This window comes from the organism of the source record quoted next, unplaced genomic scaffold, assembly GCF_019419815.1.
Source record: "Pyrus x bretschneideri cultivar Hongxiangsu unplaced genomic scaffold, Pyrus_bretschneideri_v1 Contig201, whole genome shotgun sequence".
Lineage (NCBI taxonomy): Eukaryota > Viridiplantae > Streptophyta > Magnoliopsida > Rosales > Rosaceae > Pyrus > Pyrus x bretschneideri.
Genome location: NW_025999504.1, coordinates 52,054 through 68,041, shown reverse-complemented (window position 1 = coordinate 68,041; position 15,988 = coordinate 52,054). Strand labels below are relative to the sequence as shown.

The 15,988-nt window shown below is 35.1% G+C and overlaps 1 protein-coding gene across 1 annotated transcript in view; it reads left to right on the top strand.

Moving 5' to 3' along the window:
• Positions 1 to 2,734: 2,734 nt before the first annotated feature.
• LOC125477233 (pectinesterase inhibitor 7-like) overlaps positions 2,735 to 15,988 on the top strand; it is a 40,833-nt gene continuing 27,579 nt past the window's right edge. Inside the window, exon 1 of the mRNA XM_048584187.1 lies at positions 2,735 to 2,759. Within this exon, the coding sequence (XP_048440144.1) occupies positions 2,735 to 2,759 (25 nt within the window). The remainder of the gene's footprint in view (positions 2,760 to 15,988) is intronic.

Genomic DNA, 15,988 nt, shown 5'->3' with positions numbered 1-15,988 from the left:
GCACAACCATGTTTCATAATTTGGAGACGAAATTTCTGGTGCTTTAATGACTCCATTGATGAAACCAAGCTTGGCCCTTCCACCAAGAGCCAAAGAAACTGCCCTTGACCAAGGAAGATAATTAAACTCATTCAACAAAATTGAACTGAGTTTTTGATTTGGGTTGATATTAACCTCAGAGGAATTTGAAAAATCACGGTAAAAAAAAAAAAAAAAAAAAAAAATTGCAGAGTCAGGCCTAAGAAGGACACTGCTCTGATACCATATTGACAAATGTGTTTTTGTTATGTATTTCTGATGAATCAAAGGATTACAGCAAAAGCACAATATAAAGCAGCAAAACAAAAACAAGGGAGAAGGAACACGCCACCTTCTCCTTGATTTAAGGACTAAACAAAAAGATTTTCCTGATTTCAATGGCACTCCTTGATTTAAGGATATTTACGTCAATAAGTCACCTAAAAACCCTTAGTGGGAAGGGCAACGATAAGACTTGCTGCTACTGAAAACTAGGGCTAGTTGCAGGTTCCCCTTGCTATGACTTTGTGACTTTTTGTTCAAGAGTTATTAATAAATCTAGCATTTACATTTTATGATTTAGTTATTTTGTTTCCTCAAGTTAAATGAACTACCACTAAATTTTGAACCCTTAGTCCCACCTTTCTTCCACTATTGTTCTTATAGGTTATATATTTTCTTGAAACTTTTCTCCAAAAACATCGGACTTGCTTCCCCAATTCTATTTTTTCCCTTACATATGTTATATGCAGATTAAACAAGGAATTTTTCTCACACCTAAAATATGAGCTTGGTCAGCTCCGATTTGTTGTTTAAAAAACTAAGGTTCCTTACTGAATATATAAATTTGGGTTAATTTCTGAAACTGTGTATTCAGGTTCCTCATTGAAACTACACATTCGGTTTTCTGATGGTTTTTCTAGGATATAGAAGATAACTGATTGAGTTGGAAGCATTGCAGAAAGCCCTGTAGGAAGGAACAGGTCTGTTAGAGAGTTCACGAACTTTTTCGAGAAAGACTTGGTGTTCTTGCCTGCTTACTGAAATGCTCTACTTTGTTACAGAAGTATATGATGAAACGCAAACTGACCTTATTAAAGCGAAGCTAAGTTTGACCAAAGTCATGTCTTCAAAGAATGTAAAAACAAACCGTATGCTACCCTTTTCACTCTTCACTCTTCAAACTTTGAAGTTTAATATTTAAGTACTCTATGTTGCTCAACTAAATTAATCTTGACAATGCAGTTACTAGAGATGGTTGAACCCAACAAACTTAATCGATCCTTTTTTACTCTTCTTGATGAAAACATAGCAAATGCACACAAAGGTAACAAGGTAAATCGCCTTGGGAAAGCTTCTTTCAAATTGTATGACATAATTCGTTTCATCATTTGTTTTATTTTCGATTTTGAGGCAGGGAAATTTGAAGATCCCCCATAAAATAAACCATATTCACCTTTAACATGATAATACTTACTAGGGTATGATGTGATAAATAATAGCACTCAAATTAAACTCTCTTTTTGACAATTGTAGGAACGATATAAGTAGGGATCGTTTTAGGCCGGGGATTAGGAGGGATTGCTAATCTAATGAAAACTGACTCAAAGATACAAAAATATGCTTAAAAACACTTAAACAAACTCAAAAGACTCTTAACTAAACTTATATGACTCAAAACAAACTCAAAAGACTCAAAACAACACAAAACAATCAAATAAACTCAAACTAGACTCTAGGACTTAATTTGGACGAAAATAGAATTGGTTTTGACTCAAAATACTTAAAAACACACAATAGGACATATTTGACTCAACTAAGGAAAGGGGATTGGGTTTTTGACGAATTTAAGATAAAAACAAGTAACTAAAAGACTTAAATAAGATTTGGACGAATTTAGGAAAAAATATGGATGATTAACTAGCTAGAGGATTCTTTTCCACACATGATACATTCGAATACAAATTGATTTCCAGTTGCTTTTTCGATAAACCATGAACCTCAACACCCCAGATTAACCGTGACATCACTAAGTAACCCTCGGATTTTCCTTTAGTTATTGGATTGGATGACATCATTCGACAACCCAAAGCATTCTTCAAAAGTTCTCTACATGACATCATAATAGAGATACAATAAAAAATCATTATGTTCTATGAAAATCATAAGTATTGATAAAGCATTCGTAACTATGACATTATGATACTCATGCTAGGAATTTACTTAACATGATTGTGAAAACAACCTTAACTACTTATGAACATAAGTTTGTGACGATTATATGAAACTCCCTTATATTCTAGCACCAAATTCAAGTATGCAAATTAAGTAGGCCTCCCTAATCAACATACAAGAACAAGTTATCTATCAAACGGTTAAGTAAATTGCATTCACAATTTATGAAATCACAACTGGAATTAATCAATTCATATCACAAACATAATCATGGTTTCAAAGCCTCCCCTAGCTAAAACGGGTTTAGCCTCTCATGTTCACAACAAAACAAAGAAAACTTGAATTAAACATTGAAAACAAAAGATAGATTACACCTAAAACCGTTCCAACACTCCAACTTGAATGCAAAAACGTCCAAGGCTTCTTCTTCTCTTCTTCTTCCTTGCTATGCTGCAGCACAAAGGGTTTAGGGGTGATTTTGGATGGATTTCTGGGTTAGGAGTGGATTTAGGTTGGTAAGGGGGTGCCGCAAGGGATAGAAATGGTGTATGGATGTTTGGTTGAAGGTATGAAAGTATGGGAGTGGTGGAAGAGAGGATGAAGGTTGCGGCAAAGGTAGGTGGTAAGGATGACGGATGGCATATTGTGTGAGTGAGTGAATAGGGTTCTCTATGGGTGCAGCATTGACTATTTATTTGAAGGAAAGGGGTCTTAGCTTTTATTCAATAGTTTAGGAAAGAATTAGACCCCAAATCCATAAGGAAAAGGAGACATAAAGTCAGAAATCAAAGGGAAAAAGGAAAGGAAACTTGCGGCCAAAAAGAGTAGGAAAGGGAATGTGTTTTAAGACTGAAATTAGGCAAGGATTTAGGATAGAATAGGAATGCAAGGTGTGGCATTAACTAAGGTGAAAGAGGAATGTGATCTTGTGACACAAAATAGGGAATAAGCATTCCCCTTGCACGGCAAGGAAAGGGCAAGTTTATGCAATGCACGGCAAGGGCAATAAGGGTGCAAGGAAGCTTTAGTTTGTGTCCTAAAATGCATAAGAATCTTTCAATGTTGCTGGAACATAGGGCTTTTAGGATTAGGAGAGGTCAAACCAAAATAGGAAATCTTGGCTTAACTTTCCTACTTCAAGTAAGAGACCTTCTTTGACTAGGAATCCTTCTTTGATTAGGAATCCTTCAATTTCGTCCATCCCTTTTGCTTCAAGCATATGCTATCCATTCCAAGTCCAATTTTGCTCCAAAATGCACCTTCTTGCTACCTTAGCCAAATGAACCTATAAACACATGAAAATAGCTTAAAATACTAAAATAAGTATGAACTAACAACATAAATGTAAGAAAACAAGCTAACTAAGTCGCCTAAATATGCTCCTAACAGTGTAGTAGATGTTCTGATGGAAGTTTCATATTATTATAAATGAAGGAAGAATATGTAACGAAGCACTTTCTCAATCAACTCAAAAGGTGCAACTTAGTTCCTTATCTGTCGTCTCACTGCTCAGTGAGGAACACAAAGCTCAGTCTCGTATTAAAGAAAAACTACTCGAACGCTAACCTAATACGCAAAAGTTACGAAAAAAAGCTTTCTATTCTGTTGGACTGGCCTTTAGAAGATCACATATAGAGAGGACTTAGATATATAGTAAAAGTGCAAGATATTTTCTGTTCTAAAACTTAATCGAAGGTAACCGTGTTTTGGTCTCATTTTATGCGAATCCAACTTTTCGTAGAGGTCAACGTTTTCCTCGGTACATTATGTGCCATTTGAACTCCTGTAGCTCAAGATATCTGTAACCAGATATACAAGCACATAAAAAGTTACTGCTAAATCTTATTCAGTATGGTGACTTAAACTGTGAAGTTATCAGTGTTAATTTATGTCTTTCAGAAGCAAGCTACTGAGTTCATGCAAAAGTCTCGTGGGGCTGTTCTCAAGAACATGACAGCGTAGTACTGAGGTGGTAAATATTTAGTGCTTGATTAGTTTTTTGAACATGTTTTTAGTTACATTAATCTGTCCATGTTTTTCCATACCATATACAGTGGAATATGTATTTAGATTCAGAAAGAAAAGGAAACTGTAAACATTGGGAACACTATTGTATCACTACATGCTTTGGCAGGCAATAATATACATATAGAGACATCCTACATCTTTCTACTATTACGAAAAATCATAGTTTCATCTTCGTCATCACAAATATAAGTAATATAGTTACAGTAAATTTGGTACATATGAAATGTTAATAACAGTCAATATTTGGTGGGATGAGACTAATTAGCATAACGTTGTAGTCTATTGATACGTTTCCAGTAAACAAGGGTTATGGAATCAAATTCATTAATTTTCTTCGTCATTTTCTTGTTGTTCAATCAAATCCTGTAGAGAATTCAACATTCTATGTTATCATCAATCTTATCACCATTCACGTTTTCTTCTTTTCCCTATCAGTGAATTGATCACTTTGCTGACAGATTCTTACTCAAAACTGATATGTGTGATGTTCATAAGTACCATAGAAATTTCCTACAAGATTATGCATGATGTTCATAAGTACCATAGAAATTTCCTACAATATTTCATTAATTTATAAGTGCCTCTGTTTGGTGCATGTTTCTGTTGAGTTAGTGCCCATCTTTCTGGGTTTGTCTCAAAACAATGAGCTCTGGACTTGCATAAATAACATATCCTTGCTTTTCTGTGTATGCTTTTAGTTGAAGGTGGGTGTGTAGGGTTTTTTGCATTACTTAAAAATAATAGTAAAACTTGAGATAATTATGCATGAGGGTTTGAGCAACTTGCCATATAGTACCATATAGTAACGGTCATTGGCCCTTCTGTTTCATGCTTAAAGTCCCATTCTGCCCTTGAAGGTGCGGGATTACGGGATCAGCCAATCGATCCACTGGTCGCCTTGAAGTATCGAACCCCGCTCCCGAAGTACTTTTTGTAACTATTAGTACTCTTAGACTAGTTATTGAACAGTTGTATATTTAGTTTTTATGGTGGACCATTTAACAGTAACTCAACACTGGACTAATATTTGTTGGCCAAATCTTACTTTCATTGTACTTTTTCCCCCAACCTATTAAAATTCAATGTAATAAGTAGATAATTAGGTGCTTTGGAATTAATTAAAAGGGTTAGGCTTACGTCAACTCCACAAAATAGATGATAAGATGTAGATTAATTAATATAGAAAAGAATTGATGATCTTTTTGTATCGACGATATTGTACTTTACATTAATTCAAATTATAAGAACGGAGATTTAAACTCGAATGCATAGAGAAAACACATGTTCTAGCAAATGTGGAGTTATGAGAGCTTTTGGGCTGAGTTGAGTGTCCAATTTTGGCCATGTGGCCACTTCATTTTTAAGGACAATTTTTTACTTTAAACTAATCTAAGAAAAAAAAAGATTTAAACTCAGACGCATCATTCTAGGTAATGTCGTTATGTCCACATCTGTGAAACGGTCCTTTTATTCAATAACCAACAAAATAAAAAGCCTTATTATGAGCTCTCTCTTCTATCAACTTTCACACTCATTCAAATCATGTGCATCTCCATCCTTAGAGACATCGCAAGACTTGGCGATATTTTCCTTTCCTTTCCTTTGTAGTCCGTCTCTTCCATGTTTTTTCCATGTTTGGCACGGTCGACAGGCCCGCAGTGTTGGAAATGTGCCCTAAAACCAATCATATGATGATACTTTATGGACATTTCACATGTTAAACTAATCTAGTTTAATATTAAGGGCAAACATTATTGTTTGAGCCGTCTCATATAAATGTTATATGCTTAAACGATAAGTCCAAGGAATATGTGATTGGAAGAATGCGATCTAAAGAAGTTAGATTCATGAGACCATTCTTTCGTTGACACATCCTAAACGTTCCTGATCATAGGATTGTCAATTGGGCATTAACAGTCCGTTAAGATCAGTACGTGCTATGTCTTCTCTCAGGGAGAGTAACTAGTCTCGAGTCATTGGTGTGTGTGACATCAAGACAAGTACGTAGGTGCTCAATAGAGAATGAGTTCACTGAACACGATCAACGAAGAGTTTTCATATTCATGTTACATGAGAACTCATGGTTGGGATAATGCAAATTAGTCTTTTGACCTGAGGCATCACAGTTGTCTTGTGGTTAGGTCCTTAATCTTTGATTATGTCAAAGTCACTCCATCATGAGGGTGTCCATGGCATCGTTGGGGTTAAGCCACTTAGCCATGGAGGCAAGTGAATGCGCAACAAGGGATCTCTAACCTTCAAACTGTTTGAGGGAGAATACTCTATGATATGATTTAGAATCTCTGGCCAGAGTATGAATGAGATGTTGGAATGCGTTCCAGATCACATTCAAGGTAATCATATAAGTACAAGATTCACATTGGATAGTAGACATGAATAAATTATCAAACCAAACAATGTGGTCAAGAGTATTGTATTAGAGAAAGACCGTATTGCATTTGTAATCCTAAACTGAATAGGTTCTCCACCTCTTCTGATTAGCTTGGGTAACCATGACATGCTGCTAGGCGTCAACCATGGTTTGTGGAAGCCCTAAAAGTGTATTATCACTAACGGGAGAATTGAAAGTAAGTTTCAATTCACAATCGATTAGAAAGAGTTTTAATCGCCCACTGCCTCGCTAAAAGGAACCTAATGGATCGTTCACCGAGTAAGGTAGAGTTTGAAGAAACAACGGAGATGAGTAAGAATAATTAAATGGTTTAATTATTTATCTAAGGCTAGGATTAATTAATATGTTAATTAATCAAACGAATAAGTTCGTTAAAGACCTCGGGTTAGTTTTGGGCCGCAAGGCCCAATGGGATTTGAATGTCAAGCCCATTAACTCAAGTTGTATGACAACTTGAATAAAACAAAGGGCTTGAAAGCCCAATAAACCTATAGGCCATGTGTAAAAGAATAGGGCTTTTGGTCCATTAGGTCACTTATTTGAAGGGACTATATAAAGGACTTTATAGCCTAAAATTTACTAAGGGTTATTTTTGGGGGGAAAGGATGAGAACACAAGCTCTCCTTTCTCTCTAAAATTTCGGCCAACCTTGGAGGGATCATCTAGCAATCAAACTCCTCCAAGGTCACTCATTTTCTTCTTCATTATGCCTTGGTGATGAATAATTAGAGGTTCTCAATTTTGGGAACTTGGAGAAACCTTTTCATCCATCCAAATCCATGGATCTAAGATGCAAGGAATGAAGGCCCTCTCTTTGGGTGATTAGCCTTTGCTTATGCAAAGAGGAATCTACAAAGGTATTGATTTCTCAACTCACTTTGTTTTGAGTTGAGTCTTGGTTCACCTATCTACTAGGCTTTGAATTTCATGGGTAAATGTTTTGTTTTTAAGTGCATACAAGCATGATTCCGCCTTTAATTGTTAATTGCATGCTATTGATGTTGCTTAAATGAACATGTTTTTTACAAATCTTCCTTCAAGTGGTATCAAGAGCCTAAGTCTAGTAGTTGGTGAATCCTTTTGGGTTTTGTAGTTCATAGTTTGTGATTTGAAAGTTGTAAATGTTACAAGCTTTATTCTTGCTTTTTTGAATGTAAATTTTGTTAGAAAATTTGCCATCTCAAATGTTGTAGATGTAGTTCATATGAGCATGAATTTTGGAGCTAAAATTTGGTGCCATGTTTTTGGGGAAATTCGGCCAAATCCAAAGGGTGGATTTTTGGGTTCTTGTTTGACTTGTTAAAAGTGTTTTAAAGTGACTTTTGGAACCCCTATGTACCCTAGTATGGTTGTATGTTATTTCCCTTAAGTTTGAGTGGTTTTGGTATGTTTTTGGGTGAAGAATGTTCATGGAGCTCTTATGGGTTTTCATGGATGTTCTTCATTGTTCTTGATATGTTCTTGCCAAGAACAAAAGGTTTGGTGTTTTGATTCAAAGTTTTGATTTATTTCATAAAGTTTTTGTTTTGAAATATTTCTTATGTTTAAATATATTAGATATTTATTTTGAAAAATTAAAGAAATTTTAGTGGGTTGGTGTGTAATGATTTATTCCATTACACACACCCCACTTACAAAAAACTTTGAAATTTTTATACACTTTGTTTCAAGTGGTCGGCCACCCTACTCAATTAGGGTCCTTGAGGGGCTTTTATGCAATTATATAAAGTTTTGATACTTTTGTGTATTTGCATTTTGACCCAAAAGTTTACGTTTGTACGTAAAGGTCCAAAATCACTAAAAGGACAAATTGTTTTGCTCCTTTAATGAAGTTTTATTTTTTGTGGAAATTTTTGGGTTCTAGTTGTAATTACATGAAGTAGTGGACTTTTGTGTTTTTACAAAGTAACCCCAAAAGTTTAAGTTTTGGCAAAATAGCCCAAAAGTTGAGGTTAATTGCACTATGGCCCAAACAAGTTGAGGTCATAGCATTTTGGCCCAAATTAGGTAGAGAACAAAATTGTTTTGTCTCTTTAAATGAGAATTGGATTTTCATTTCATTTAGCTCCATTTAAATCAATTCTATGGATACAAAAACCAAATGAAAATGTTGCATTCAAGTTTAATTAGTTAAAGCGTTAATTAATTAAAGAAAGGGTGATTATGAACCTTAGCCTACGATAATTGAGCTATGTGAATGGCCGTTTCAAATTTGTTTGAACCATGGGAATGTGTAGATTAAATTTTGGTTGTAATTTGATATGATCAATTGTTGTAAAAGAGCATAAGCTCTTCTTTACTTTAAAGTAATTTGATTTGATCAATTGTTGTAAAAGAGCATAAGCTCTTATTTACTTTGAAGTACTCATTTCTTGTTTTATTCGATATGCATGAAATTGGAGTAGTTGGGTCCAACGCCAAATAAGACAACACGCCTTAATGTGATTAAACGCGTAACTAAAATCAATCACCATCCCTAGACCGAGATTCAACACTAGGCTCGTGTTGAATCGAATCAAAGGTTCATAGTCATCCTAAGGCCCTAAGGCAACTATATAGTCCATCAATGAATGCAAACCTTATGTTAGTAGTATCATATACTCTTGCTTTAAAAACCGTTTTAAAAGCTTAGTGGGAGTATTATATACAACTAAATCAATCAAATGGACCAATAGTTGTAATAGGACCAAAATGTTTTAATTGGATTAAAATGTATGTTTATATGTGATGAGACCTAAAACCCTCAACAAACCATTATTAAGTTGATAAGCGAGAGATGCTTTGAATATCTCTTCGTAGGCCTTCCACCGTGGTGGGCTCCAATCGTTTGTGACTCATGCACCGGCTTCACCCTATAATGGGGAAGTACTGATGCGAGAATTATACGCACACAAATTAAACCCTCTTTTTATCAATTGTAGTATAAGTATAAGTAGGGATCGTTCTTAACCGGGGATTAGGAGGGATTGCAAAATCACTTGGAAACTGACTCAAAAACGTAAAATAAAGTTTAAAACACTAAACTAGACTCAAAGAATGCAAAACTAAACATTTAAAACACTAAAACAAACCAAAGGACTCAAAACAGCCCCAAAACACTCAAAACTGCCTTAAAAACACAATCTGGGCAGTTTTGAGCACTTTGGTGACTTTGGACGAATGTGTGTAATAAATTGAATCAAAACACTTATAAACACAAACTAAGACACTTTAACACTAAACTAGACTCAAAGAATGCAAAACTAAACACTTAAAACACTAAAACAAACCAAAAGACTCAAACAGCACCCAAAACACTCAAAACTGCCTTAAAAACACTTTCTGGGCAGTTTTGAGCACTTTGACTACTTTGGACGAAATTGGGTAATAAAATGAATCAAAACACTTAGAAACACAAACTAAGACACTTTCTAACTAAGTTGGACACTAAAGTAAGGGGGGATGAGTTTTTGACGAAATTAACTAAAATGCACAGATTGTAATTAAAAACAGATTGTAAAGATGAATGTGATGGAATTGAATGGATGGGATGGTTAGCTAAGGGGTTCATCTCCACACATGTTACACTTGCATAATAAAAAGATTTCCAATTGCATTTCAATAAACCATGAATTCTCAACGCCCCGGGTTAATTAGGTCCGCTTAAATTAACCGTCAAGTTTTCCTTAAGTTAATGAATTGGATGATTGCATACGACAACCCAAAGCATTCCTCACAAGTTCCCTACATGAATTGCATAATAGAGATACAAGCAAGAATCATTAAGCAACATGAAAACTATAAGTGTTGACGAGGCATTCGTTACTATGATTGCATGAAACTTATGCCAAGAATATGTTTAACGCGATTGTTTATAAGCAACCTCCACTACTTGTGAATATAAGTTCATAACTATTACGTGAAACTCACTTATATTCTAGCGTCAAATTCATGCATGAAAATTAAGCGTGAACTCTCAATAAGCATACATAAATAGGTTATCAATCAAATAGTTAAACAAATTGAATTCACAACTTATGAAACGCAATTAGAAGTAATCAAATCAAAATGCAAGCATAAACATATATTTCGAATCCCCCCCTAACCAGGGGGGGTTTAGTTCCTCATACGTACAAAACAAAGAGAATTGAAATTAAACATTGGAATCGAGGAAAAGAAACACCTAAACATTCCAACAACTCAAACTTGAATTGTATGAACGTTTAGGCACTCTTCTCCTCCTCTTCGTTGTAGCACAAGGTCTAAGGATAGGTTTGGAGGGATGGGGAGTTATGGATGGTGTAGAATGATGTGTTTAGGATAGGGATGGATGTAGGGGACCTCAAGGCTTCTTTTTGGGCAGAAAATATGAAGAATGGTGAAGTATGGATGTGTTATAGAGAGGGGATGAATTTCTGGCGTGAATGGTGAATGAATTGTGTATGAATGGGAATGAATCCATTGTGGCTGCAATGGATGCTTATTTATAGGTGAAAAGGAGGGAATATGACAGCTAGGAACTTGGTGGAAATCTGGAATGGTGATAGGAGATGCATGTGGCTGATTTGTGAAGGGAATGCATGTGGATTAAAGTGGAATGACAGCTAGGTTATGATGATGAATGCATGTGCAAAGTTCGTTAAATGATTATGGGTGCATGTGGCTGATTTATATGAAGGGAATGCATGTGGAATGAATGTGTGAATGATGGCAGATTGTGTATGTGAATGATTAGGGTGAATGTGCATGTGCTTTGACAGCTAGGTTGAATAAATTAAAGGGAGTGCATGTGGCTTGGCTGGAATGATTGGAATGCAATCTGAAATGGGATGTGTTGGTGTGAATTTCTGGTACAAAGGGCCTCCTTTGGTCTTCAATTTCGTCCATCTACTTGGCTTCAAGTATATGCAATCCATTTAATGCCCCAAACTACTCCAAAATGCACCAAAATGCACCCTTTTGCATACTTTGCCCTTAGAACCTACAACCACACGAAAATAACTTAAAGTACTAAAATAACTAAAGAAACATAACGTAAATGCACGAGAACAAGCCATTTAAGTCGCATGAATATGCTCCTATCAAGTACAAAGTATGTGCTTACATCCAGGAGGAGTCCATAAACATATGATGAGGTGAGTGTAGACAACGAGTATGATCAACATGATATAATTCTGAGGTTGTGCTTGAACCTCTACATAAACTAAGCATGGTGGGAATAACTTAACTAAGTGCAATGGTGCCAACATGATATAATTCTGAGGCATTCATTCTCTAGAGGCCAAACTAGATGGGTAATTACAAGAGTTGTAAATGACTAAAGTGTTATTCTCTCATCATTTTTTTTGCTAACCAAAATGATATAATTCTGAGGTGGGCTTGGTAATGGTGAGTCTCCCATACCCTGCTAAGAGTTCAACAAAACTCTCGAATTCCGATGAGGGATATGGAATTTGCCAAAAATAGTGGGTGGTGCTATTTGATTTAAAGACCCGAATCAAATGGCTTAAAATCAATCAATTTATATTCGTTATGTATTTGTTTACCAATATATTTGCAAACGCTATCCAAAACTTGACAAAGAAAAACCGAACGCTTTGGTTTCCGAACTTGGTACCACAATCCCATAGATTGTCTTGAATGGATTGTAAAAGTACCTAAGTAGTCTCATCCTCACAATCTTCCTATTGATAATGTATCAATGGAAGAACATGTTAGATAAGTCTACCATGAAGAGGACAATGCAAACTCTAGTGCTTGTCTCTTTGTTACACGAACAAGGAACTTGAGAAGTAAGCACAAGGGCATGGACACTTTATGTGCCATGATTCTTCACTTACAAATTGTTGTATGAAGAAATGAGAGTTGCCTTGAACAACTCTTGAAAGTTTGTTATTATGTTTAGAACATAATGGTTGGTTGACAAAAATAGTCCATTTATATGGACTTATGATGATTTTGAATCATTGAGTGTTGAAGTGTTAAACCACTTAACGAGACAGAAACTAGGCAAGGACTTCACCTTTGTGTCCCTATCCTAATGGTTCACTAAGTTTATTGTAAACTATATAGTGAACAATAACCGCACGCTCTCCAAATCGTTTGATGTGTATAAACACATTTGAAATAAGTTTCAAGAGAGATAGTGGGAGTTTAGGGACCATGACTATTGTAGTCAAAAGGGAAGTCAAATGAAGAAGGCAAAATAACTCCAAGGGAACAAACTTTCTTTATGAAAGGATGGACATTGGAAGGGGTATTTGCAAGAAATGTCTTGCAGGTGTCAAGAACACACCTTTCGAAGGTGTTGTAATATGTTCTTGAAATAGTTCAAAACAGTTGGTTCTTCTACTTGAATGCATGATTCCGTATTAGTAACTATGTTTTACAATTGTTGTAAAAGTGTGCTAATAAAAAGTAGAAGATTAATGAGAGAAGAGAAAGTACTTCACATTCGGAAAGTGAATAAAATATAGATCTCTGCGAAAGCGGATTGTACTTACTTCCTCATATGAACTACCAAAGAAATTGGAAAATACTAAAGATTGTCTTTACATTCCAATTTTAAGGAACTTAAATCCGTCACTATAGTAGAGATGGATAAATGTTTTGTTTGACAAAACATTGTTCTTTATTAATCAATAATTAGATTATTGTAATTTAATTGGTTGTCTCTATAGTAGAGATGATGTGGTAGTTTAACTGTTTAGAATACGATGATGCTTAAAACCCAAAAGGTTGCAAGGGAGTAACTAATCCCAACTGAGTTGTGACACCTCTAAAACATAAATTACGAGTTGGTAATAGATGGATGCTTTGGATCGTTAGATCCGGATCCAATGCCTTCTTGTTAAAATTGTATAGAGGCGAAATGTTCGAATCTGTATTCTTTTGGAAAGAAGAAAGAATCACAAAGTAGTTGAGGTTAATTCACTTAGATGTTAGTGACACTTGTCCACAACATAATACTACTCATGTTGTATGACATTCACCGAAGATCACTCTCGGTTGGACTATAGTTTATTTTGAATAAACACAAGTCCGAATACTTTGCAAAAGGTTTCAAAGAATTCAAGAAATGTGAGTTGATGAGTAAGACGTCTAAAGTATTTACCTCCTTGGATTTGATCCAAGGAAAGATAACACTTTAGATGAGTTTCCTTGAAAGATATCAAGGAAAATAGCATCATAAGATAATGAATTTCTCCATTAGGAGAAGAACGAACATGAATAAGATTTAGTTCGTTGGATGTTATCTATTACCCATATATAGGATATATATATATACTTCTAAAACAATATGATTGTCAATGAGAAGATCTTCCAAAAATTTTCATAACTCCATAAGATGTAGTTGGAAAGAAAGACAAATCTTAAACATGTTAAGATTTGGGGTTGTGTGCTAATAAGCAATATTTGTTTGACATGATCAACAAAAATAACAACCTAGCTCCAAGGTAGTCCAGAAGGATTTATAAACCGTCTCAGTTGAAAGGTTTGGACATAATATGGGTTTCCGAAACCATTATTAAGATAGTCTTGATAATATATGTCTAAAACTATAAATCACAAGACAGGTTAGTTGTAGAGATCCATCCATCATGGATCTTAGCAAGCTAGTGGGAGCTATAAGCGTCTTATGAGAAAAGATCAATTGTTTGATTTCTCATAAAGATGTAAATGAATCTTTTGTTTACTAGGTTTACAAAAGATTAGTGGGAGTTGATCATATTCCTAAATTTGAATATATATACATGATATATATTAATTTTGAAAATGAAAGGAATTCTTCATCGTTAAAGTTATGACTTTAAACATTCTATAATGATAGAATGTATATGGGAGACATAGTCTATATACATGGGATGGAAATCTATAATGATAGATTTCAAGATATAATTGGATTATATCAATCCCTAAAATGGACAATGAGATGCTAGGAAGTTTCTCATATGATGATAAACTTCAATTAGAATGACAATTCTAGTGAGACTAGGAAGTTGTTCTTCTCAAAGGGAATGTACCCTTTGACTCCCAAAGAAATAATGCGTAAATAAAATCCTTTATGCATACGCAGAAAGGTGATTTATGTATTTCATATTGTATGAAAATATTGATATAAGTTGTACCTAGAACGATACAAGATGATATCAGTGCAAGCCCAGGATCAGAACCATGGCAACTGTCAAGTGAATCCTTAGGTATTTAAGAAATACTAAGGATGGATTCCTCAATAATGAGGAAGAATTAGAGTAACGTAATGGACGCGTAAATGTATTAGATTATGAATCTAATCCATCATAGAATATCTCTTCATTATGAATGAAGTGATAATGAGATATCTCTTTATTATGACTAAAGAGATATTTGGGTGGAAACGTTAAAAGTAAATGACTTTAATGTGTTCCATCATGTATGCAAAATATATTGCCATATAGAAGCTTACAACATTGTTGTTTGGATGGGAAAGTTCATTCATGAACTCTCCATTCGGTTCCAACCAGAAAGTGTATGACACTAATGGGGCGATAGCTCAAGCTAGGGAATCAAGGTCTCATCAAGGTCCGAACTCAAATGAGAGACTGAACCACATGATTGAGAATCATGTATAATGGTGACGTCGTTATTCTCAAGTTTGCTTCTATGGATAACATATAGATATCCATTGTCTAGGCCTACTACTCAGCCATTTATGAAATGACTACAGAAGAGGTATCATCCCTGATGACTAAGCTGATTGGCTCTAGTGCAAGTGGGAGATTGTTGGAAATGTGCCCTAAAACCAATCATATGATGATACTTTATGGACATTTCACATGTTAAACTAATCTAGTTTAATATTAAGGGCAAACATTATTGTTTGAGCCGTCTCATATAAATGTTATATGCTTAAACGATAAGTCCAAGGAATATGTGATTGGAAGAATGCGATCTAAAGAAGTTAGATTCATGAGACCATTCTTTCGTTGACACATCCTAAACGTTCCTGATCATAGGATTGTCAATTGGGCATTAACAGTCCGTTAAGATCAGTACGTGCTATGTCTTCTCTCAGGGAGAGTGACTAGTCTCGAGTCATTGGTGTGTGTGACATCAAGACAAGTACGTAGGTGCTCAATAGAGAATGAGTTCACTGAACACGATCAACGAAGAGTTTTCATATTCATGTTACATGAGAACTGATAGGAGCATATTCATGCGACTTAATTAGCTTGTTCTCGTGCATTTATGTTGTGTTTACTTAGTTGTTTTAGTGTTTAAGGCCACTTTTGTGTATTTTCAGATTATAAGGCCAAAGTGTGCAAGAAGATGCAAATTGGAGTCTTTTGGAGCGAAAGAGGAATGAATGAGTTGAAGACTTGAAGAAACGATGAA